The sequence below is a fragment of the Neodiprion lecontei genome, chromosome 1, assembly GCF_021901455.1.
Source record: "Neodiprion lecontei isolate iyNeoLeco1 chromosome 1, iyNeoLeco1.1, whole genome shotgun sequence".
In the NCBI taxonomy this organism is placed as follows: domain Eukaryota; kingdom Metazoa; phylum Arthropoda; class Insecta; order Hymenoptera; family Diprionidae; genus Neodiprion; species Neodiprion lecontei.
The window spans coordinates 2,279,247-2,302,750 of NC_060260.1; the positions used below are offsets into that span (position 1 = coordinate 2,279,247).

Here is a 23,504-nt window from a genome sequence, read left to right on the forward strand (position 1 = left end):
GTTTATTTTTTAGTGTTTTTTTTTTTTAATTTTTTTTTTTTTTTTTTTCTTTTGCATAGAAAGCTTCCATCCGTAAAACAATACATTGGTTGGTGGTTTCTGGTTAGTAAAGCTAGCATACATACCAGTGCGACTGGGCACTGTTTCACACATCACCCTTGTAACAAAACGCTTACTGTCTATTTTCCAGTCCGTAGCTGCGAAATTCAATATAGGTATTCTCTACTCGCGGTTTTCATATTTCCGTTGTTTTATTTGCAACTTTCAACATCTATTCTCAATGACGAATAGGTAAGGGCAAATAAAAAGAAGAGAAAAAAAAATGGCAGTAAAAATGTATACTCAATAAATACGTATAAGGCTTACTTAGAACGGCTGTATCAAAAATAGAGAGCAAACGACAAACAGTTGTGTTTCCTTAATAGTTACATTTGTTTTTCTTCTTTTTTCGTGCGCTATACGTGTAGTACGCAAAAATATTGAAGCAACAATATTTGGTTACAGCGTATAGTCACGGACGCAATATTACATGACCGTTACATTTCTTTGGTGATACTGTAATTTGGTATTCTTGCATATATATGTAAAGGTACGTCAGATTTTAATAAGAATCTTAAATATTATATATGAAATATTTTGTATTGTAGATAGTGATATATAAATAAACTTTTTTTTTTTTTTTTTCTTTTGTATTTTACACATCACATTGAAAATTATTTGGAAATTGTTCATGCTATACAAAGAAAAAGTTTTTTTTTTCTTTTTTCTTTTGTTTTTTTTTTCACCGTTACCGCTTTTACAATAACTGTGAAATAACAGCCTCGTTAAATACATTCATACTTCCTTCAATAGCCAAATTGATTCGGCTCAAACTCATAATTTGATTAAAATTTGCTAATCGAAATTTTTCTTTATTATGTCTAGGTAAAAAATGTTCTCGGTATATATATATATATTATATATACATATATATATATATATATATATATATATATATATATATATATATATATATATATATATATATATATATATATATATATATATATATATATATATATCATGTGTTTAGTGATGGCTGTTACGGCACAACCATTATAAAGCGTAGCTGCAAAATGTAGAAACTGTAGTCAGAAGGAGGAAAAATATGTAAAAAAAAAAAAACAGAAAATGTCTGAAATTCAATGCAAGACTATCAACATGTTCACCTTGGTCTTGTCGGTACAATTATCACATTCACACAATCATTAGTCGCGAATGATACCATTCGCGCACACTGGTAAGAGGTAAAAACCTCAAAATCAAATACCACTAGTCCATTACTCTATGCTACATCACAATCAAAATATTATGTTACAACTTAGGATAGGTACATCCTGCATGTACGCCCTTCTTATATCTCCTGCTTTGTTATATAATTGAATCGGAAATGACGATTCGCTTTCGCATTATATGTAGGTATAATAATTATAAAACAAGCACGAATAAATAGTTTAATTATATTAAAAGAAATTCTTTATCTTTCTTTCTTTCTTCACTAATTTCATATTTCATTACTATTTAGTTATAAAAGAGAATTCTACACTTTGGTGTTCCAGCAAATGTAGAGCGTTGACTTTCTCCTGTTGCACTCGTCTAATTCTCGACGACAATGAATCCTATGTATTACATACGACAGAGGTCCCGATTGACCGCGATGCAATTATGTTTCACATATTATGCATTCAAGTATTGTAATTTAAATTATATATGTGAACGTGTTTCAAAGGGCGGAGTGAAAGTAAGATCTAAGAGGGGGGGGACAAACAAATTCAGTAAAATTGAGTGAGTTTTGTTTCTTCAGTATCCATTTGATCAGTCTTATGGGATCCTAAGCTACTTTTTTTTTTCTCAACGTTTCCTAAATTCAATCGGTATACGAAATTACGCGACAATGTTAAAAAGACAGATAACTTGTTAAAAAAATTTGCGGAAAGAGAAGAAGATAGAACGTAAATGGTTCGTAAATTTCTTTCAAAGTCTGTGGGAATTTTAAAAGCAAGGTATATCCGTTACACCATCTATTACTCGGTATATCCTGCGGTACAAAATTTTCTTCTCGATATTACAATTTCTTGTGACCCTCTGAGCTGTGAGGCGATTCTTCCAAGGCCCATTGTACGAGGTTGCTCACGGTTATATGCGAAAGAGAAGAAATTGTTTGTCGTATCGTCCGTTCGTATCGGATTTCACAGGCAGAAAAAAACAGAGGAAGGGAAAAACTCTAAGATAAACGACTATATATGCGCATGTGACGGGAGAAAATTATTTCTCCGTACAGAAGTTACTTTGGTAATGACTAGGTCTTACAATCACTATTTTACGTGTCGTTATCTGTACAATGTATGTCTATTATGGCGTAATGATTGGCTTGCGGACTTACCTATAAATATTACTACACGTTACTCGTCCATGCGTATGCACGCATGCTCGCTGCGCGCACTCCGCAGACGCGTATGCGTGCATATTCATGCGTAACGAGGAGAATGAATTTCAAAGAAAAAAAAAAAGAAATCAACAATATCTTCTTATGGCTGCGTACGAACAACAGTCGTGGTAAATCGTATTTACGTATTCTAAAATTGAATCCTGTAATTGCTAGGCCGAGGTATTGACCTGGCCCTGGTAGGCGGTAACGAAGAGGTCGAAGCTTCGCTGCTGGCAGTGCCTCCGGAGTCGCGTCCTCCGCTTTTACTGCTGACCGTACTTCCGGTGCTCTGTCCTCTGGAGCCAATTTGTTTTCTCAGGGTGCCTCGCCCTTCGCTGTCGCTGAGACGACCGTATTCTCCGATACGTCGCGACGGCGGCGGGATCATGGAACGGCCCTGATTTTCCCTGTGTTTCACCTCGGCGATTGCCTGTTTCTTTCGCTGGACATCTCCCAGCCTTTCGTACTCCCCGCTGGGTCCGATCATCAGCGACGGAGATTTCCTCGCCGCGGAACTCTGGACGGAGACCTCGGAGCTTGAAGATTTTTTCCGCCTCTGACCTTTCGAGTCAAGTCTGCCGTATTCGAGGGTGCAATTACCGGAGTCTCGTCCCTTCATAGCAGATTCGATTATCGGTCCTGGGTCCGACTTCTTGCGGGTTTCCGTGTCGCTGAGACGACAGTAGCGTGGGTTGTTCGTGGCTTTTAAGGAACGTGGAGGACGAGGCAACGAGCTCGGAGGGAGACTGCCGGCCCTGCGCGGTTCCCCCTCTTGCATTCTCTGTCGTTGCGAACTCCTGCCTTGCTTTTCCAGCAACATCATCTCCTCCGGCCTACTGTCCGACAACCTGGACGCCGTACCTTTGAACCTTGTTGCGGCGGCAAACTCCAGCAAACCCCCGGAAGCTTCACCTCCCGAGTCGTCGAGGAGACGACTTTTACTGGATGCGGTACTCGAACTACCTGTGCTATCTACACCCGCCAATAATGGCTTGGGTATTTTTCCTTTTCGCGACGCAGTGCCTGGATTAGAGAATCCTGGAAAACAGCAAAGTGCCCGCTGAAAAGAGAGAAAAATACCTCCGTTGGAAGGGGTCCGGGACCTGGAAAGAGTGTTAGCGCACGCCACGACAGTGCATGCTCACTCAAGGACGGTGGGAGCGGGTTAGGCAGGATTAGTCGGTTCTCACTCGCAACGAAATGAAAAAAAATTCCATCAATGACGCCAAATCAACTCTGTTAACTACATACTCTGATTAATGTGTATTTCAATTATATCTCAATGAAAATCAACATAACATGACAGCACATGCGCAGAAGTTAATTATCTTACAGGTATAAGTAGTAATTTTTAGGCGAATTGATTTGAAAACGGAAACACTTCTGTCCGATTCAAACTTCCGAACAATGTTTGTACATAATTATTTATTATATTACGCGTGACGGATGATAAATTAATTAAACGAGAAGGGAGAAATGAACACAAGTCAAGATTCACTTGTATACGACCAATGAATGAAAAATAGTTAACAGATATGATATTTATATACTTGAATCAACATTTGACTAAAAATAGATTCCGTCATACGTTCAAGTTAGGATTTCACGTTTTAAGAAATCTTCAGGGATCGTAAAACCCTTATTTTTCCAAGTTTCTGGCTTAGACATTGCATTTTTGATATAAATCGTAACGTCAAATAATAGATTTAACAGCTTTAAAGAATGAAAAATAAATAAGAACTCTCAAGCACACATCAAACATCAAGTCGGTTAATTTGAGTTTGGGAATCATTAACGTGAACCTCAAGTACAGATACTGTAAATAATTGTCCGCACATACTGTGTATTGTTCAATGAAATAGTGTTGCGTTACTTAATAACACATTAATGACTCTCGTAGGGTTCGAGTTAAATTCAGTTACAAACACGAACACAAAAATACCTTGTAGCGTGTGATCTGTAATACTTTTTATGACCTGTGACACTTATTTCAGCTAATCTAATTAATATAGAAGAATGAGAAATGAATAAATTAGATCGTCGTCAACATATAGATCCTTCACAACAATGAATTGGTATTCATTGTACAGTCTAATCGTTACCTAAATTACGGAATTGCATAAGGTCCTTTGTTTATAATTTATGAGCAATTTTTTTGATAAAAAACAAAACGCTACACAGTTGAGATTCTGCCTACCTTGCTGAGAAGCTGAGAGTCTAGTTCTTTCAATTGGTCGTCTAGGCTTTTGTTGGTTTGCTCAAAGCTGCCCTGCTTTCTATATTTATTATAGCTGTCGGAAACGGCAAAAGAACCACCGCTACCGTATCCACTTCCGCCGCTTAGAACACTGCTCACTGTTAAAACAAATGTTCAACGTTAATTTTCCTGAAGTAAACAAACAAATATCCATCGATTGCATTATCAAATTGCTTCTCTAATCTCAATTAATCTTTTAATAGTCATTACCGAGTTCCGGTGTCGACGTAAGGACCGTATGATGATCTGCGGATGTACTTGAATGAGACGAGTGAGCTGCGGGATAGCTACCAACTCCGCTACTGCTACTACTGTCCTTGTCGTACGTATGTTTTTGCAAGACCCGTATCATTGCGTCTCGTTCAGCCAGTTTGGATTCCAAGTCTTTCATTCTGTAGCACGAAAAAAAGGTCGTCGACCCCTTGTGATAGCGAATTTTATCAACTATAAGTGTGGACGTAATATTCAGAATGAAAGGCAAACCTTGATTCAAGATCAGCAAGCTTCTTTTGCGCGGCATGCACCTCGTCCATGTGGCGCATTTTCTCCGAACGAGCCTCAGCTATCATTTTTTCGGCATCTTGGCTCGTCTTCTCCAGTGCCGCGATTTTAGCATCCCTGATAAGAAGAACAAGTGATAGTTCATCAGCATAAATCGGAACCCGAAAGAATTGTGCTCTGACATCTACATCCGTAAGCATTAGTTGTTGACGATAAGTGAAAATCACGGTCTTACTTAGGTAAACTGGCAGCGTCTATAGCAGCTTGACGAAGGGCACTTTCTTCCAGGTATCGTTGTTCCCATTTAGTAACATCTCCTTCTAGGGACATGATTTTTTCATCTCGTTCACGTAACCTTCGTTTTAATTCAGCGATTGTCTCGCCGTTCGATGCGTGTTCGCCACTATTCGTGCCTCCACATCCACCCTCTCTTAATTCTCTCTCCAACTGGCCTCTAAGTTGTCGTTCCGTTTCTTCTCGTCTATCACTTGACGCTTGAAGCGAGGATAAGGCGCGTTGAAGCTGACCGACTCTTTCAACGTAAACCTGCTTCTTTCGAGACTGAAAAATTAGCATTTATACGAGCAGTGATTAAACAATCGTCAAGGACAAATAAAACACAACGTACGAGGGCATTGGCAATATTTACACACCTCTTCTTCCAGGCGGACAACATTTCCCTGTGCATTTGTAAGAGCTGTATCTAAAATGTCAATGTGTGTTCTCTGTTCTTGCAAAGTAGCTCGCTGTGCTGCCAACTCAATTTCCTGTCTCTCTTTAGCAGCTGCCAGTTCTTTGTCTAAAAATGATGAATCGAAGAATAGCTTCAGCACGATTAAACATTTTACCATATGCATTGTTTGATACTGAGCCGAAATGTTTGAGCTTACTTTGGGTGATGAGTTGACCGATTAATAATTCTCGTTGTGTTAGTTCTTTCCTTAGAGATTCAACAATCGGAGGAGTATCCGTTCGTGAAGCCAGCAAATCAATTTGCTCCCTCAACGCACGATTCAAATCAGTCAAGCGACGGCAGTCACCTTGGAGCCTCGCTCGAGCAGCCCGTTCCAGTTTCTCTCTGCGCTCACAGGATGCTGCCAATTCCTCGTGGGCACGATGGACTTTGGCTATTTCATGCTCGAGTTTTTGGGACTTTGACACTTTGCCATAACATCGTTCAAGCTCCAATTTCAACGCGCTGTTTTCCTGGATCAAAATCTGCACCATTTCGGCCGAAGGCCAGATCTCGCCTGCCGCCGTTTCCCTTTCCTCCCTACCTTTTGTTTGAGGCCTGTGCAGTAAATTGAATATTCAGATGCAGTTTCAATGGTAAAATGAAAAAATGCAAGAACCCAACAGCTACAAGTTTGTCGACGCATCACCTTGGAGACGTTGTGCGTGGATCGTAACTATCCGTATCAGTTTTCCCAATCCTCGATAGATCAGGTTGAGATCTTGAGAGTGTCAATTTTTCGGTCGGACCAAGAAGTCTATGTTTACTTTTGAGCGGCAGCATAGTAGAAGTGTACGACGGAGGTGGCCTGTCCTCGAATTCGGTTTCGCTTTGTTTACCACGCTCTCCATCTCTCTCTCGCATCCTCATTTCTATACTACTGCCGTTATTGGTCAATTTTCCATACGAAGGTATTTTCACTTCTTTAGCGAGGTGTTTCAGCACCTGGAAGGAATGTTTACCAAATCATTTTCAAGAATTGTTCACAAGAATTGAATTCCTTGGGGTAGGTTGTACCTGTGATTGATTAAGGTAATCATCTGGAATATCAGTTATTTCTTGGCACCCACCGCCTCCTCCGGGCTGTTCATAATGGTGATCGTCGTGAGGAAGACTCGTCAAAGATTGCATAGTTGGGCTATTAGAGTGGCCCTTACCTCCACCCTCGCAGTACAGATAGCCCATTTCTCCATGTTCTCTTACCATTCCAGATAATCTGAGGAGAATAGAAACGTGAAAACTGTGACGAATATTGTTCCAGTAAATTTGCACGAGTAGGATCACGTAAAGAAATGCTCATGCCAGCATTAATAAAAGAAAGGTATCGTTACTCGAGTGTCTCGGCATGAAATGCTCTATTATCTAACTATAAGCTTCTGCATTGGTCAACCTATTTACACATATTTAAATCAATAATTGTAGCATATGATTGTAAACGTAATATTGTTAGATGAGCTAACAATGTGATGTTTAAAAAACTTGTATAGATATATGCGTATACTATGCAGTGAATGAAATTGTAGTAGTGTGCAGAAGCCTAGAGTAAAGTATCCTGCTAATAAATTTATATGCTTTGAGAAATGTTAAAAAAAAATATTTAACCTGCTAGATGGTGTCCAGGAATTTTCGTCGTTGGCATTGTGTATGATGAGGGTGTTATAAGAGCTGGTCGAAACATCCAGGCTACTTCTGTTAGATCCAACGCTGGTTCGATTAGAACTCAGGTTATCCTTAAGGCTATTTCTATTGGAACCGTTGATGCTGTCTTTGAGGCTATTGCGATTGGACCCAGTCAGGCTCTCCTTTAAACTATTTCTATTCGAGCCATTCAGGCTATCCTTCAGACTGTTTCTATTCAACAGATTGCCCTGGAAAATAGAGTCGTTTACAATTTTACGTAACAGCATTAGGCATGCGGCCATGTACAATGCTAATCACACAATGGCACTGGCATCATGTACTCGTGCCCCACCCTGAATGCTCTGCCGCGTCTATTCATGAGATGCAAAGAGATGATTTAATCTGTAGGGAAAGAGCACAGTAGGAGAAACTGCATAACCACTTACTTGAATATTGGGAATATTCTCTTTGTGGCTGGACGATCTAGATGGTGTTTGCTGCTGGTTTTCTTGGCCTTGAGGTTCCTGACGTGCCGTATGCCTTATAACATATCTCTCTTCGTTACTCAAATTTTCGTTTGATGTTGATACATCTGTATCGCTACCACTTAAACTTTGCGGCAACCCACCTGTTATGAATTGTCATAGGAATTACATAGTACGTTGATTTTGTTAACGTTCACGTTACTTTTGACGTTGTATTTTTTTTATTCTGGAGACAGATTTGGGCATTTTTTTAATAACCTTCACTGTCATTGCTTGTTTTCATACTAAAATGTTTATCGACGTCAACTTCCTGGATTGCTAAATACTTGAGAAATAATAAATACAGCATACCTTGTGTAGGAAGTTGCTTGCGTTGTATATTATTGTTAGCAAATGGTAGGAATCGACCAGTTTGCTGAAGTGAACTCATTTCTTTAGGAGATCATTTATTTACAAAAGTTTAATATCTGAAAATTGAAAAATTTCACCACCATGAGTTATGCTTGAAATAATTAATATATGTAATTCATGTGTCCGAAATAATCGGTTACCAATTGTAGAAGGTAAATAGACGTATTTGCAAACCGCATAAAATGAAATGATCTAATACTTGTTATTGACGAACCTGGTCAAACCGAAACGAGTAATCTCATCACAGTGTTACCAAGCAAGATTGAATTACAATATTTAAGTAACCAAATAAAATAAAAGAAGAAAAACTAATTACAGTGCTTTGAATATTGCTCGGCAGGAAGAGGAGTAAGAAAAAGAGGAATGAACAATTGACTTCAAGGATATAACGCATCGATTATAAAAATTCTGAGGCTGGCGAGTGGTTGTGTATAATGTGGAATGAAGCCTGAGCAGTTTTCAATGTTGAGCTTGACGTAGAATGATGAAAAGTAAAACACAGAGATCAAAAATGACGTGCATGTATAGAATTGAGAGAGAGATAGCGAGGTGTATAAAGTGTGACAGAGGCCTGGAGAGGTGTCAACATTCTGGAATGTTGATTATTTGAAAATGAGGTGGTCTCGACATTCCGACGTATCGATAAATGTATTTAAACTGGCGATAATGCCAGTATACATTATTACCTTAAATGAAATAATCTTTATTTGGAGCACATAAAAGACTGTATTTTTTTTTTCACAGCTACAACGCACAGAGCTGTATAAATAAACAAAAGGAGATTAACACCATTTGGGGGGGAGGGGGACCTGCCGCGCAGACCAACCATGGGGCGAATATCGTTTGAATATTGTTTAACAATTACTCACACGATCGGGGATACGGAAGAGAGCGGAAAAGCGATAATATTCTAATAAATTAATACACTTCGCTCCTCACACACGAGAAATAAAAATTGTTAGTACTCGCATTCCTCGTCAGAGGGCGACATCGGTCTCGCCCCCCCCCCCCCCCCCCCCGACACTGCTCTTTCGCAACTACTTCACGCTTTACTTTTTCTTTTTTTTAATTATCATCAGCGGCGGGGTCAATTTGACATTTGTTTGTAAAATTGAAAAAATCCTGTGGTTAAAAATAGAATGGATGTACAGGAAATTTCGCAAGTATTACTATTACTGCGTATGATTAGGTATTTCAGGTTCGTCAAATGTACAATTTGCGGTTAAAGCGTGACCTTATATATGTTTAGCGTGACAATCATGAACGCAGCCAACGATACGTGAAATAGGGATAAAAGTCGAGGTGCCGATTGAACGTGAATGAGAACACGATGATGTCCAGCAAAAGAATTACCGGATATTACCATCAAGTTGTATTATCGCGATTCAGAAGCGTGAATCAACGACGGTACTCACTGATGAGCAATAACCTCGTAAAAAACATTTGCGGAGCGAAAAATCTCACCCAAACTTACCGGTCAACGTTGATCGGTAATATCACTCCCGCTGAAGCCGTACGATTCTCACTTTTTTTCATCATCGCAATGAAATTTTATTCACCTTTCAGCGGAAAGAGACATTCGAAATATTTCAATAGCTACTCGGCTTCTCGCGCAAACTAAAGTCATGAAAGGCGAAGGAGATCATGGTCTAAACTTGAACTACGAGGATATTTTGAAAGCACAAAAAGATGACAAGATTCTCATCGTTGATGTTAGAGAAGATGAAGAAATCAAAGAGACTGGAAAACTACCTGGCAGCATTCACATACCGAGTAATTAATTAACGATTCTCTTTTGTTTTTCAAACTTAGGTTATAACTACCAATGGTTGAGTTTTCGAATAAAACTCGCATCGTGATATGTGTTTCGTTTTATGGTTTAGTGGGGGAGGCCGTAAACGCAATAACAAATTTGCCAGAAAAGGAGTTTTTCGACAGATACCAAAAACCAAAACCCACCAAAGATACCAAACTTATATTTAGCTGTCGCTCAGGGAAACGAAGCGCCACCGTTCAGGAAGAGATGCTCAAGCAGGGATATGAAAAGTAAGAATCACTACCATGCAATGAAAAACTGGTCTTTCGACATCTAATTACAATCAAAACCAAACCCAATGAAGCATTTGCATGGGAAATTTGGCAGGTAATAAAACAAAAATGATTTTTAACATAGGTCCTACAATTACACTGGCGGGTGGCTTGACTGGGAAAGTAAACAAGCACCAACGGCCTAAGATCGTCAGTGATAATGTGGAGCGATGAGACTCTAAGCAGAATTCATGGATCTTTAGCGAAGTATATTGTACGTTAATTGGGAATTATAAGTAGAAATAAATTTTTGATCTATTGGGTATTATACATATTTCCAGAATGCTTTGAATTACTTTATTAAACACAGAGTGTCTACTGCAATTGAGAATTGGGATTCCAGGAGTTTTCGGGACTATTAATTGGAAAACTCTAGAACCGAACTTTAAATTCAAAAATAATTATACAGTTTATGTACAGAGTGAACTGCTAACGATTGGATAGTCCGCTGTCTGCTAAAATTGAACGCATTCAAGGCCACGTATTACAAATCAAATGTCGCAGTTTTTATTCAAAAATGTATTATGACAACTTTTCTAGGATAGATCAAAACATTCCGGGACGATTCTAGCACTTGAGGAGCAATTTTTGTTTTCCAAGATATTTCCAGAATTTAAACATATTTAAGGAGCAGTAGACACGCTGTAATTACAGGTCACCTCAAACACATAGGGAGAAATGTTTAACTCGCCAATAAAATTACAACACTTTGTTTATATCAATGTAAATTTACATTCTCCGTAATATAGGAAATTAATATCAATCATTTGATCAGACTGAACAGTTTGGTTCAATCCTTGTTTTGTTCCTGAGCAAGCTTTTGATTAACCATCTCTCTGAATTGCCCCAGGATAAGATTTTCCCGCTTCTGCCTTTCCTCTTTGCTGAACATCGCCAACGCCCTCTTCTCATCCGCCGAATAAATTTGGTTCTCCTTACGAATACGCACAGCCTCCATACGCCGATGCCTGAAATTGACAAAACATTGATTGGAAACCCTTGAGTAAGTGAATTTTATAACAACGAAGCATAATATCTCTACATGTAATCGAAGATGAGGCACGGTTGCGTAATATTTTTGGAGTTTGCAAAAACTCCGTGTAGAACTGTGAGAATATAATGACCAGAAACAGGCGTGAGACACATTGCTTACCGACTTCCACTCATGACGTAACCGACGGACTCGTAAGACGCGATTTCGTCCGACGTCAGGCCAATTTCACCTCTTCTAGGTATACGTTTTCCCTCCGCAACATAGGCAGCCATAGCCGCTCCCTCGCCAGGAAGCAGGGCTTTTCCAAAGTCCTTTGCAGAGAGAGTGACGTGTTGTTTTTGTACAGGACCTACCAATTCGTCTTCGCTATCATCAGTGCTGGAGCCACGATGTCTCTTTCGACTTTTTTCTACTGTCTTTTTCTCAACCCATTGAAGCTGCTCAGAATCGCTTTCGTCGTTGTCTGAGCTGCTGGACGAATTCCGTCTCTTTTTTCTTTTCTTTTTACTTTTCTTTGCCTTCTTCTCTTTCTTCAATTTTTTACTTTTCTGAAAATTTGATAAATCATGTGCCACTGAATAATTTGATATTTTGAGAGCCGCACAGGATAACGACAAAAACCTCGTGAATCGCATGCAACTCACCTTTTTCTTCTCCTTCTTCCTTTTCTTTTTCTCTTTTGAGGTTAAGTCGTCTCTGTGTTTGTTCGACGATTCCTCCTCGTCGTCCGAACTGTGAGAATAAAAATGGTATCGCCACATGTCAGAGAATCAGGATACGAAATGTGGCAAAATAAGTCACCGAACCTTGTCTGCGGTAACTAAAACTTTAAACTCACTCGTCAATCCGCGTCGGAGATTTTCCCCAAACTCTTTCTACGCCGGTAAGACCGATCTGTTCCCTGTCCCTTCTTCGTGTATCCATAAACTCATCTTCTTGGGAAGTGTAGTTGTTCCTGATCAGGTGCGTTAGTAGAAAACAAGACGTATGTACTAAATTATCATCGATCTTTGACAAAAATGTAAAACGAAACGAGTAACAATATACGTGGTGTATTTTATTACCTGTGATGCAAATGCGTGCTGCTCGAACTTCTCTCGCTTCTCTGATACTTGGACCGTTTAGAATCATGGTGCATTTTACCAACGATTCTACCACTCCGTTAAATATATTTATAACTGCTTATTTCAATTCAGCACAACACGTCAAATCACCACTCAAACGTCGGTTTGACTGATATAGCAGAAGCGCTTGGCTGTCACCGACTGCGGCAGCCATGTTGTTATTTTCTCATTTGACATTCGAGATCGTTCGGTACTCTCGAGGTTTGATCATCGCGTCCGAAACATGCGAGAGCGCCCCTAGCGGCAAACGGCGGAGCTAGCTCCAAGCAGATGGTGTGCTGTCGCATCATTGAAATAATATATCTCTATTACAGTGCGTCATCGCATAGGCGTGCACAGGCGCTGGGCGGTTTTTGCGCCTTTTTTCAGTGTTTATAATGAGTTTTACACTATGAATACTACTCTTGTGGCGCACAGCCGGCCGCGTCTGCCTGAAGTTAGTTCTCCACGCTGCTGCTAGGGGCGCTCGCGCATTCGTTTCGGAGGCGAGTAGCAGATTCGATCGATCTATTCTACTCTCTAACTTCGATAGGCGGAAGTCAATTGTTATTCGAAATTTCATTGCAAAGATTTGTCGGGTAAATAAGGTAATAACGAAGGTCGCCACACGTCTGGAAAATCTGGAAAACCTGGAATTGTCAGGGGATTTTCAATTTGCTCATGGAAAAAACGGAAAATTTCAGTCATGCTATCACAGGAATTGGAAATGATTTTTCGAGGTAACAAGTTTACTTTTTTGCATCGAGAAAACAAATGGCTTAAACTGACTTTTTTGTACGCTATATGTTTCTTCAATTTGAATTGAATTTCAACCGAATATAGAGTTAATAAGCCGAACGATTTAGGTTTTAGTAACTTACTAGAACGGGAAAAATGTCAGGGAAAACTAAACATGGAATTTTTTCCCCAAAAATTTGGGGCTACCCTAAACAACAAATAAATTCTTACACTCGCTGGTGCATGATTGAAAATATTGAAACTCGAGGATTTTGGGATAAGGATTTATTCTGAGTTCAAATCGTTTCTTTCGTTGTAATCCTTTTCCTCTTTCTTTCATTCCTCTTTTTTTTTTTTTTTTATACAAAAATCAAGTTTATTCGTCAATTATATAGACATATACCTGTTACGTAGAAAGTTTCATCATTGTTTAAGTATGTTATTATCATATTGTTGTTTTTATTATTGTTGTTATTATTATTATTATTATTCGTCAAAGCATCTGGTCAAATGCGTGCAATTATCATACAACCTATAGGCATAATTTTCTTGAAAAGACCTATTCTGACTGACCATATGCTTCGGTAATGTTGCTCGTGACAACCAGGAGTAGGTGCACATTTCGATTTTAATTCATAGACGTCGAATTATTTTTATTTTTATTTTTTTTTTATTACGTTGGTAAGCAGATTCAAGCACTGCAGGCTGAATCTTTATAATCGATGTAATAATCGACTGGACCGAAAAACTTGCCGTCACCGAATTAATGTCGATACGTGTACATTATTTCATTGAAGTAGGTATTTAGAAAAACTATCATTTATTACTTTATTTCTTTCTTTCTCGTTGTTAATAATTAGTTGTTGATTCAACTTTTTATAGTTAATATCATTTATCGATGCGGTAGTGTCATATATGAATGATAATCATGACGATGATACTAATAGTAACAATGTTAACAATAATAATAATAATAATATAAAGAAGAAGAAGAAAAAAAATAAGTAGGAGAAGAAGGTTAAGAACAATAATTATTTATGATACAAAATCTACTAGAGTCCTTTCGCCTGTGTATAAGCAACTAAAGTTACTTGTGATATTATTGAAATTTGAATGAGTTTGAGAAACGACAAAGATCTTACAAATACCTAACAGAAAAAGTAACACAGTACATTGGTACTCTTTGTATTTCATGGAATATTATAAAAGATTGCTCGTGTGTAATCGAGGGGTTCGAGTTCAAACCAGCGGGGAACGATTTTCAGAAAATAAATACGAGACTGAAGTTAATAACGCTAATATATCGAAACGTAGATACTAAAATTACTATTTTACACCGTTAGAATACCTGAAAAAAAAATGAATTTAAAATATCTGAATTTGTCGATGCTGTATTAACAGTTTACTAAATTTCAAGTAATCATGAAGCTGCAAAATAACTTACTTTCTCTAAAGATGCATCGTTACGTTAACGTCACAAACTTCAGTCTGATAAATAAATAGGAATGGGAACCGAGAGTTAAAGTTGAAAATAGAGAAAGAGAGGGAGAGAGAGAGAGAGAGAGAGAGAGAGAGAGAGAGAGAGAGAGAGAAAGAGAGATAGCCATAATGTAAAAAGAGGTTGGCGCGATCCTGACGTCGTATGACTTACGTATTTGAATCTAATTTCCAGCTGGTATCGTGATTGAGAATAATGCATGGTACTTATATAAAACAGCAGCTATAATAAACGGCGGACGCCAACTTAGATATATACATATATATGTATGTATACACGCACACAGCAGTAACATACTACATAATTATATCTTAACTAACCTACTTTGCAAATTTCCTCGTTTCCGTTATTGTTGTTGTTGTTGTTGTTGCGATTATTATTACTATTATTATTATTATTATTATTAAAATCGTTAAATCGTTATTTAGTATTCACCATCATCATCATTACTCATTAATGATCGTATAACAGTAAGTTCATTATTATTATTATTATTCTTATTATTATTGTTATTATTATTATTACTATTAATATGATTATTATTATTTCATAACGTACTTGTCGCTTATCATTCAAACGCTCGATGAGATCCTTTCGAGTAGAGATCAGTTCAATCAATACCGCGTAGAAAATGATTTCCATAAAGGTGGAAGAGATGATTTTAACGTGAGTAGGTATAACATGTTCTGTTGTACAAGGGCTGTGGATTACGTAACTAATAGACTTATTCCGATATTCTTTGTTTCTTCGTTCGTAACAATTAACAACAATTTTTAGCTATTAAACAATGGAAAAAATGACTAGACAAAATAAGTATACATACATATATTATGTATGCATCGTATACACGCGCATACGGTTACCCTATACATCATCACGAAGATTAAATGTCCTCGCGGAATTTGTTTAGAATAAAACGTGGCAGGGTACGGTATTTAACAATAAGCTCGTGCGTTTCTGCAGTGGTAAACTAATTAATCCGAGCAGTTTCCTCAAAACTTTAATATCGTATAGACGGTTGACATTACGCCAGTTGCGACGCCATGATTTAATACAGTATGTATTCGAATGTGAAACATGCGTTTTTCAGCTTTATCAAATGCCTTTCGCTCTCTCTCTCTCCCTCGCTCTTTCTCTATCCCTTTTTTCTCTGTTTTATTTTTATTTTACTGTTTTTTTTTTGCTTCGTTATATGTTGAAATTTTGTTTTTATATATAGAAATAAACGAGACCTGCGTTTTATCATTATTACATATATTATATAGTTTTAATTGATCATTCACACCCTCACAAAATATTCTGCCACGTGTCTTAAATTTATATTCGGATAATTCATATTTGTTACGTATAATATATAATATATATATGTATATGTATATATAATATAGTATATATTTATATATTGTTTGTTTTTTCCCTCATAGTTTAATTTATAATAGGTAACTATCACTGTGCTTACTTCCACAACAACATTTAATTATTAGTTTTTTTCATCTTTTTTTTTTTTTTGTTTTTTTTTTTTTGTCAAAGTTATTCTCTGCATACTTCGAATTCACTCTTTTATACCTATGATAAATAACTATTCTTATTTTATTTTATCTTATTTTTCTTATCTCTTATGTTTTCATTTATCGTACTATAAAAGTCTCAACCAATCAACGAGTGAAATAATTATCGGGTATGGGACCCATTTTTTAACATGTCGAGGTGATGAGAAGCTAAATTATGAATCGAATTTGTATCGGTATTCAAATAATCTACTACCGTGTATCACGCTATTATATTTCATTTCGGTATGTGTAATAGCTACTACGATACAAATATTTAATATATTCATTCGATATCGAACAGAAATTTAGATTAGACGAAAGAAAAATAAATAAATAAATAAAGACATAAACAAGGGTAACGGACAATTCTCTCTTTTCATTCAATTATTATATCACTATATTCAAGGTTCGTTTGAAAACATATCAAATAATTATGCCCACATGTAATTGATATACGTATAAATAACGGAACAATCAATATGATTACGATAATTGTTTATATACTGTTACAAACACTTATGAGCAATAAAATGCGGACTGGCCGTTTTAAGTTTAATCGATGCCGAATCCCGTTCGGCGCCAATTTCCCGTGCCGCAGATATTTAGAATTTGACAATGAGAAACGCAGTGTAGGTTTATTATTTTTCAATTGAAAATGTGGCCCCCTCTGTCGCAGGCTCAACGCAGTGAAATCCCGGAGAAAATCATTTACCAGATCGTTTCCCGCGAGTCTGCAACCAGCATCGATCATCCCGTGTACCAAATAGAATTTGCGTAAAACAAAGCGATCCCTGGTCCTCGCTCGATCGAACGTCTGAAATTTGTCTTCATACGAACAGAACAGCGAGCTCTTTTGTCGAAAAACGTGATAGCGTAAAACCGAAGTATAGGTACGTGTACGCAAAGTCGACGCAGCGTTGACGACGTCCGTTCAATTTTATCTCGATCAAGTCGACGATGAGAAGCGTAGAATTTACCCTGATCCCGGGATACGCTCTGTTTGCGCAATTTCGGGTACGGCAACAAAAAATTGATGTACGTAACTTCTTACGGTTGTTCAGCAAATCCCTTGAAATCCGATCTCCTCTGCCGCAAACATATAACAGGCCCGATTATTTATACTGCACGTCGTTTAGGCCCGTGGATATTGCGATGTGTAAACACTGCATTTAGGTATAATTCGTCCATGATCCTCCGATTGATCTTGATCAGTCTATTTTTCCATTCGTTTTTCTAGGCATACAGCGAAGCGTCTGCTGGTTGAACGGTAGTCAAAAACGAGGGTGAAAACGGGGCAGTGATCGTCCCTCAAAGAATGGGGGCGATGTGTGGTTTGGCAGTGGTGGAGGCGATCTCGGATAGTTTAATGTCGATGGGCATGCGGTCGTCGTAGAGCGTCGGTGCCTGGAGAATTATACCAGCCGTCCCGACGACGACGGCCAGCGTGAATATCCACAGGAAGAGCCTGTCGAGCACCATCGCTACGTACTTCCAGTCCTCCTTCACCTGCAGCGTCGATATAACGAGGAAGATGACGAGTGATTTCAAAGATTAAAAGAAATTCAAAAATTTCAACAGATTTTACAAGATTTCCGCAAAAGTGTACACCAGATTTCACGAGTGATCCCATCGTAACCCTTCGTACTCGACGTCCCGAGGCCGTCGCCGGTACCCTCGACTTACCCGGGTCGAATCCTCCTCCCTCTTTGTGTGATCGGCAATGAACCTGATGCCCTCGATGGCCTTGTAGAGCTCGGGGCAGTGGTGCCAGTGATGAAGAGAGTGGCAGAGGGCGTCGACGCTCTCCTGCGTCGGAAGCTGAGGCGGAGGAACGACGGGAGCCGAAGCCGGAGAACCGTGGATCCGACACGTGCTCCCGAGATTCACGGCCTCCAATTCCCTGGGGATCGGGGAAAAGAACAAGGTCACAGATCTGTCTCGCTCCCTTTCGTCCCGCAGACGACGGCGAGGAAGATATCGGGGAATTAATTAAGGGGTTACGTATACCTGGGCAGGTGAGAAAAAAAAAATCGATTTCTTAAAAAAGGTGCTCATTCGAAAGTACTGTCCTTTGAGTGTCTACCCTGAAAATTTCATAAAGACATTCGAAGTAACGACGAAGTTGTAGCGTTTTGTAAACGAACGGACGAGCAGCGACAGGGGCATTAAAATAAAGAAGAATCGGGTTGACACGGTGAAAAAAAAAAGAAGCGATTTCACGTAAATTTGAAACGAACCAGTTATTTCATTGTCAGTTTAAACTGTACTCAAAACTTTAAACGCGTTTTTCTCGAAACAGTGTTTGCAAAATCGGTACCAGAAATATCTCCGCGACTGACGAACCGATCGGAATCTAGCTTTGCACAGTTATGTCTCACTCAACGATCTAATACTCGTTTGTTTTTTTTTAATCCTCGCAATTACCGAACAAATTTGTTTTTTGTATTCAGATAAAAAATGGCAGAAACACGTCTGGCACCGCAAACGCTAGCAACAAAAACACCTCTCAGGAAAACTAAACGTAAGTTTTTTATCGTTTGAAATTTTTCCACCAAATTTTCACACAATATGGATAAAATGTCGTGCTTCGAAAGATATAACGTGATCGTGGAATGAGATTCAGTTTTATACAGGAAAGAAATTCTTGAACATGAGCCTAGTCTTAGCTGTCCGAGGTGTATGCAACCCTTAAGTACCGTGGGTGCAACTCGTCCCGGGAATCGAGACTCGGGAAGAGAACCGAGGATTCGACCATCGCGGACGCCGTGGCTTCGACGAAGAGCGAAGGGTCCCTCAACTCCAGCCCGTTGCAGGTTCGCACCATTACTCGATGATTGTGATGACCGCCTATACTCCGTTTGTCGATTTGGTACTGCGGCCTGCGAAAGAGAGGCCGGTAAATCGTGATTCTCTTTATCTTCGTTCCAGGTCAATGCGAAGTTGACGTAAGCCGAGTGTCCTTCCGTGGAAAGTCGCTTGCCAAATTACCTGCGCATTACGAGCAGCCTGGGAAGAACGTGAATGAAAACTCTGCGGACCCATGGCGCCATGGTGTGGGTCTGAGGTGAGCGGAAGTGTACGTTCAACACAACGACCGTCACGCATATGCTGAAATTTGGAAAGTCAAGTTTAGTCGTAGGTAAGCTCGACGAGGTTCAGTTCCGACAAGCGCTTTTACGCGTGTTTAACGACGGTAGAATCGAGCTAAAGACGAATCGTACCTAAAGGTGTCTAGGATCATGGTGAAGAGGACAAATTTGCCGAGGAGAGGAACCACCAGGGAAGTCGGTGGAATGATCTCTGCCAGCAGCAAGAAGAACACAGTCAGTGACAGTAGAATCGAGATGGACAAACTCACCTGGAATCAGCCAAGGTTGAAGGTAAGCCGAGGCTTAACGTTATAGGTTGTTTCGTTTTTGCGACAATGGCCGCGTCGTCTAGACGAAACGGCAGAATAAGGTCAAATTAATCGAATCGCTCGTCGATTATACCCCATAATGAAACGACGACATAGTAATTCGATTTTGGGAATCAATTAAACGCCCGATTTAAGGTCGTGGAACGTGACCCGGGCAGATACAGGGTACAGCTGTACACGGGGCATTCCACCGCTAGCTCGGTAAACGGTTTACCATGACATTTTTTTATTTTCACCAAGGATTTTTCCTACGTCATTACGAACCCTGAAATACTTCCAAAACAATTTAGAAAAAATGAATTTGGCTGTTTTTGAGATGGATTTAAAAAATCATAGGGTAAGCGCAATTGATTAAAAAAATTTGAAAGTTTTTCGGAAGCTTTTCAGGGTTCGGTATTAACGTAGGAAAAATCCTTGGTGAAATAAAATAATGCGAAGGTCGACCGTTTACCGAGTTGGCGTGGAATGCCCCATACATATAATTGTCCAGCGTGCGGCATTGATCTCGTTTCTCGAGGGTGTCGAGGTGTGAGAATGCGACTCGTGACATTCTCCGATCTCTGAATTCTATAGTCCCAGGTACTCGGGGGTATTGTTTTTGGGTCAAGATGGCCAATATAGGACAAAGGACGAAAGTGTGACTCGAGAATCCGAGAGGTGCCTCCTCGAACCGCGTACATATACAATCAACTGCACACAAGGATCGAGGCTAGGAATAGAATTTGCCCCGGCGGGTTCGAGAAGCCCTTTTCACCCGATCATCCCCGGGGTTAACCAGGTCGTAAAATCGAAACTCAATGCTTGGGTGATAATCTTATCGTAAGACAGTCACGCGTCTTACGTTTGTCGAATTATTATTATTATTCGTAAACTACGGTGTTTCCCTGAATACCTATGTAATTTTTCGAAATTGCACTATTTCTTATTTTTATAAACAAATAGAAAACATCGACATCGAAGCTCACGTCTACGATTTTGGTCTCTTCTTTTTCACGCTTCTGGGACAAACACCGTAGCTCGAGAATGAAAATTTCTCAACATTCGACGTGAGAACATCTTGTAATAAATTATTAAAAAAAAAAAAAAAATATCGTTTGCCAGCCGAGTACGATCTCGTCGAATGAAAAATCTAGGGTGAAAAGTCAGGCCCGACCGCTCTTCCGAGTGGCGTTTGGTTCCCTTACAGCTTAATTAATATAACCCACCTTTTCCCCACTGTCGCTCGGTAAATAGAAGACTAAAACTGTCAGGAAGGATATTCCCATGCAGGGTATTATCAGGTTGACCGTATAAAACAGGGTCTTTCGCCTCATCGTTATGTTGAACGTGATGTCGAGGTAGGGCTCGTCGCAGCACGTGTAGAACTTCTCGTTCCTGCGCAAAGGACAGGGTTACAAACAAGTAAGCATTATCCGGGATTATGGATGTATAATCATATTATTCCGCTAGGGTGTGCCAAAACAAAAAAAAAAAAAAAAATTTTCTTTCTCTTCCACACATGCCTCAAAATTTCGGTAGAGCATCCCTATGATGAGATATTCTACTTGAGATGTTGTACCGAAATTTTGCCGCGCGTTTGAGAAAAAAAAAAAAAAAAAAATCGATTTCGGCACACCCTAAATCACGTGCACTACATCTTTGATATTTACCTCACGGCCGGTACTTCCAGTATATCCCATTCAACCGACGTGTAGAAGGCGGACAAATCTACTCCGATTTCAACGACGTTGCTCCCGCGAACCTCGTCTATGTGCCTCAGGTCGACCTGCGAGCAAAACGGGCTTGCATTTAGGAGAAAGCTCGTTAGCTGAAAAGCTCGCGAGACGCTTTACCGCCGATATCAACAACCCTGTAGAAATTTCAATCCGTTTTACTTCTACGGCACATTCGCGTCCCTTCGACGTCGACTAAATTCGAGGGTTCGACGGGCCGAAGGCGACGTGCCCGAGGGCGAATGGGACGTGATTAAATCGAAGCACGTAATCATTTCTTGAGGAATTTTTCACGACCTTGGTCTACGAGGGATCATGTTCGACGGGGTGCGAGGAGGGCAGGATTCCCGGTCACGCGTTACAAGGACTCCCAGGGTGAAAAAGCGCAATTCCATGATCCTTGTCGGTACAATATCTCGCCGGTTGTATTATAAATACCGGGCTTTCAATGGCAGCTGAATTCGCGTTCCTTCCGTCCCAGATATCGACGCCTTTTCATCACCGTCGGTGGAAACGAATCGGCTAATCGATGCGTTTCAATTTTCAAAGCAGAAACCGAAACGACGAAGCGAGGCGTAACGCGACCTTCGAATCGGATGCCCGGACACGTTTTCAGTAGCGGAGGTCCGGCTTTGGTCGGACGTGGTGGTAATCGAACGCTCTCGTCCTGTTTGCCTGCCCGAGGCTTTTTCGCTTCCGGTAAAGCGAACGGTAAGAGAATTGAATAGGATTAAAAAAAAGAGAGAGAAGATAACGGAAAACGGCAGCGTAATAGAACTACTGTTATCGTTTACCTTCCCTTTAAGGGGAGTACAGCTTTGATGGTTTGAAATTGTACCTGTTTTTAGAAGTTTGTTTTTTTTCAAGAAAAGGACCGACTGTCATATCCTTAGCTTAAAAAAATGAATATCTTGGATTTTTAAAAGTCACGTTTATTGACGGTGAGTTGGTAAAATCAAAAAAGGAATGTCAAGTTGCTTGATCGAAGAAATGCAGAATAATGCCGAAGAAACGAAAAGTCGTGGATTGTATCCCGTGCAGAAAACAAAAATCGTCTCAAAATCGATATTTGTATACATTCATCGCTACGCAGCTGTACAAATAGCTTCTGCCGCGCAGGTACATTAAACCGTCGCTAGACAAACGATGATTGATCGTCGCGAGGGTGTCAGAAGACAATTAAGCGGTGTGTTTAAAGGGATTTTTCAAGTCTGTCACGACTTTACAGATACAAGGCGCGAGTGTTCCGGTTGGTCTTATTCTGACGCATAAAGTCAGCTGTAGTATTACAAAATCATCGTAGAGTATAATTTCGCATTGAAATAATTAACTGCAGGGTCATGAATTATGCATCGCTTGTGTTATTCTGGGTATAAGTTGTTTGCATGCGGTACATACCGAAGCATTGCTATTACGAGTGATAATTACGCCCGGGAAAAAGCAAACAAGAGTTAGATTAGACTCGTACAATAAATGAAAAACCAAGTCAAACTCGAGCTGAAGCGCGGACTGGAAATTACCAGTATGAATAAGCCGAAGGGTTTCGAGTTTTTTTTGTTTTTTTTGTCAATCCTTCAACTCAAACCGACTGACAATTAATTAAACCGACGAGCTGGACGAGGCTAAAAAATTTCCATCGTTTATTTCACGCGGCAAACTGTTTCGTCTGTATTTTTCAGCGGAAGAAAAATTGAACGAAACGCTAATCAGGATAGAAATATTCGTCATATTTATATATTATATATATATAACGATAGATTATCGTGGGACGTCTCCGCGAAAATGAAGCTCGGAAAATACACGAGCCACTTAATTCCGGCCGATACTGCAACAGGGGTGGGTGGCTGGATAATAACAAGAGGGTAATTATATCGCAGACAATTAATCATTTTCGAGATGGCGTACGTGTCTGTAATATTCCTCGTTATA

General features: G+C 39.5%; 4 protein-coding genes and 1 long non-coding RNA gene across 11 annotated transcripts in view; 2 read left to right on the plus strand and 3 right to left on the minus strand.

Moving 5' to 3' along the window:
• Positions 1–1,802: 1,802 nt before the first annotated feature.
• On the minus strand, positions 1,803–9,467 carry LOC107221945 (angiomotin). Of its 3 annotated transcripts, XM_046729941.1 has the most exons (14): positions 9,344–9,431; positions 9,161–9,233; positions 8,415–8,530; positions 8,025–8,206; positions 7,561–7,826; positions 6,976–7,174; positions 6,608–6,903; positions 6,116–6,516; positions 5,879–6,024; positions 5,461–5,786; positions 5,208–5,342; positions 4,935–5,116; positions 4,665–4,822; positions 1,803–3,527 (listed from the first exon to the last, which is right to left on the minus strand). In XM_046729941.1, exons 3-14 carry the CDS (start codon positions 8,491–8,493, stop codon positions 2,616–2,618), a joined length of 3,282 nt encoding a protein of 1,093 aa, XP_046585897.1. In that variant the 5' UTR covers positions 8,494–8,530; positions 9,161–9,233; positions 9,344–9,431; the 3' UTR covers positions 1,803–2,615. The 3 variants fall into 3 exon arrangements, with proteins under 3 accessions (XP_046585897.1, XP_015516622.1, XP_046585898.1); XM_015661136.2 differs by lacking the exon at positions 9,161–9,233 and having other exon boundaries at positions 9,344–9,467; XM_046729942.1 differs by lacking the exons at positions 9,161–9,233; positions 9,344–9,431 and adding an exon at positions 8,689–8,707.
• Positions 9,468–9,736: 269 nt separating this feature from the next.
• On the plus strand, positions 9,737–10,836 carry LOC107221910 (rhodanese domain-containing protein CG4456). Its single transcript, XM_015661087.2, has 4 exons — positions 9,737–9,964; positions 10,041–10,247; positions 10,358–10,520; positions 10,648–10,836. The coding sequence occupies exons 1-4, from the start codon at positions 9,805–9,807 to the stop codon at positions 10,706–10,708; spliced, it is 591 nt and encodes a 196-aa protein (XP_015516573.1). The 5' UTR covers positions 9,737–9,804; the 3' UTR covers positions 10,709–10,836.
• A 420-nt stretch (positions 10,837–11,256) lies between these two features.
• LOC107221965 (NKAP family protein CG6066) lies at positions 11,257–12,858 on the minus strand. Its single transcript, XM_015661156.2, has 5 exons — positions 12,621–12,858; positions 12,395–12,511; positions 12,201–12,288; positions 11,716–12,104; positions 11,257–11,530 (listed from the first exon to the last, which is right to left on the minus strand). Exons 1-5 carry the CDS (start codon positions 12,692–12,694, stop codon positions 11,353–11,355), a joined length of 846 nt encoding a protein of 281 aa, XP_015516642.1. The 5' UTR covers positions 12,695–12,858; the 3' UTR covers positions 11,257–11,352.
• A 3,483-nt stretch (positions 12,859–16,341) lies between these two features.
• Positions 16,342–23,504, minus strand: part of LOC107221955 (acetylcholine receptor subunit alpha-like) — a 60,330-nt gene continuing 53,167 nt past the window's right edge. For 3 of the 4 annotated variants that reach the window (XM_046729961.1, XM_015661146.2, XM_046729959.1), the window contains 7 exons: positions 21,513–21,628; positions 21,069–21,237; positions 19,667–19,803; positions 19,434–19,553; positions 19,142–19,324; positions 18,129–18,345; positions 16,342–17,951 (listed from right to left, as the gene is read on the minus strand). In XM_046729961.1, coding sequence (XP_046585917.1) covers positions 17,754–17,951; positions 18,129–18,345; positions 19,142–19,324; positions 19,434–19,553; positions 19,667–19,803; positions 21,069–21,237; positions 21,513–21,628 — 1,140 coding nt within the window. In that variant the 3' untranslated portion in view covers positions 16,342–17,753. The other variant, XM_046729962.1, reaches the window with a different exon arrangement.
• The window catches only part of LOC124292637, a 71,649-nt gene continuing 66,466 nt past the window's right edge, over positions 18,322–23,504 (plus strand). The window contains exons 1-5 of one of the 2 annotated variants that reach the window (XR_006902526.1): positions 18,322–18,460; positions 18,896–18,966; positions 19,069–19,258; positions 19,374–19,584; positions 19,673–19,825. This is a non-coding gene — a long non-coding RNA (uncharacterized LOC124292637). The remainder of the gene's footprint in view (positions 18,461–18,895; positions 18,967–19,068; positions 19,259–19,373; positions 19,585–19,672; positions 19,826–23,504) is intronic. The other variant, XR_006902527.1, reaches the window with a different exon arrangement.

What these genes read in the sequence shown, in the direction of transcription:
- LOC107221965 (XM_015661156.2), bottom strand. Translation starts at nt 12,694, where the DNA reads ATGCACCATGATTCTAAACGGTCCAAGTATCAGAGAAGCGAGAGAAGT. An exon ending in GGAAGAAGGAGAAGAAAAAG is followed by an intron (nt 12,105 to 12,200) that starts GTGAGTTGCATG and finishes TCAAATTTTCAG; the next exon opens with AAAAGTAAAAAATTGAAGAA. An exon ending in TACGTCATGAGTGGAAGTCG is followed by an intron (nt 11,531 to 11,715) that starts GTAAGCAATGTG and finishes TGTCAATTTCAG; the next exon opens with GCATCGGCGTATGGAGGCTG.
- LOC107221945 (XM_015661136.2), bottom strand. Translation starts at nt 8,493, where the DNA reads ATGAGTTCACTTCAGCAAACTGGTCGATTCCTACCATTTGCTAACAAT. An exon ending in CAAGCAACTTCCTACACAAG is followed by an intron (nt 8,207 to 8,414) that starts GTATGCTGTATT and finishes AATTCATAACAG; the next exon opens with GTGGGTTGCCGCAAAGTTTA. An exon ending in AGAATATTCCCAATATTCAA is followed by an intron (nt 7,827 to 8,024) that starts GTAAGTGGTTAT and finishes TCTATTTTCCAG; the next exon opens with GGCAATCTGTTGAATAGAAA.
- LOC107221910 (XM_015661087.2), top strand. Translation starts at nt 9,805, where the DNA reads ATGATGTCCAGCAAAAGAATTACCGGATATTACCATCAAGTTGTATTA. An exon ending in TTACCGGTCAACGTTGATCG is followed by an intron (nt 9,965 to 10,040) that starts GTAATATCACTC and finishes TTCACCTTTCAG; the next exon opens with CGGAAAGAGACATTCGAAAT. An exon ending in TGGCAGCATTCACATACCGA is followed by an intron (nt 10,248 to 10,357) that starts GTAATTAATTAA and finishes TTTATGGTTTAG; the next exon opens with TGGGGGAGGCCGTAAACGCA.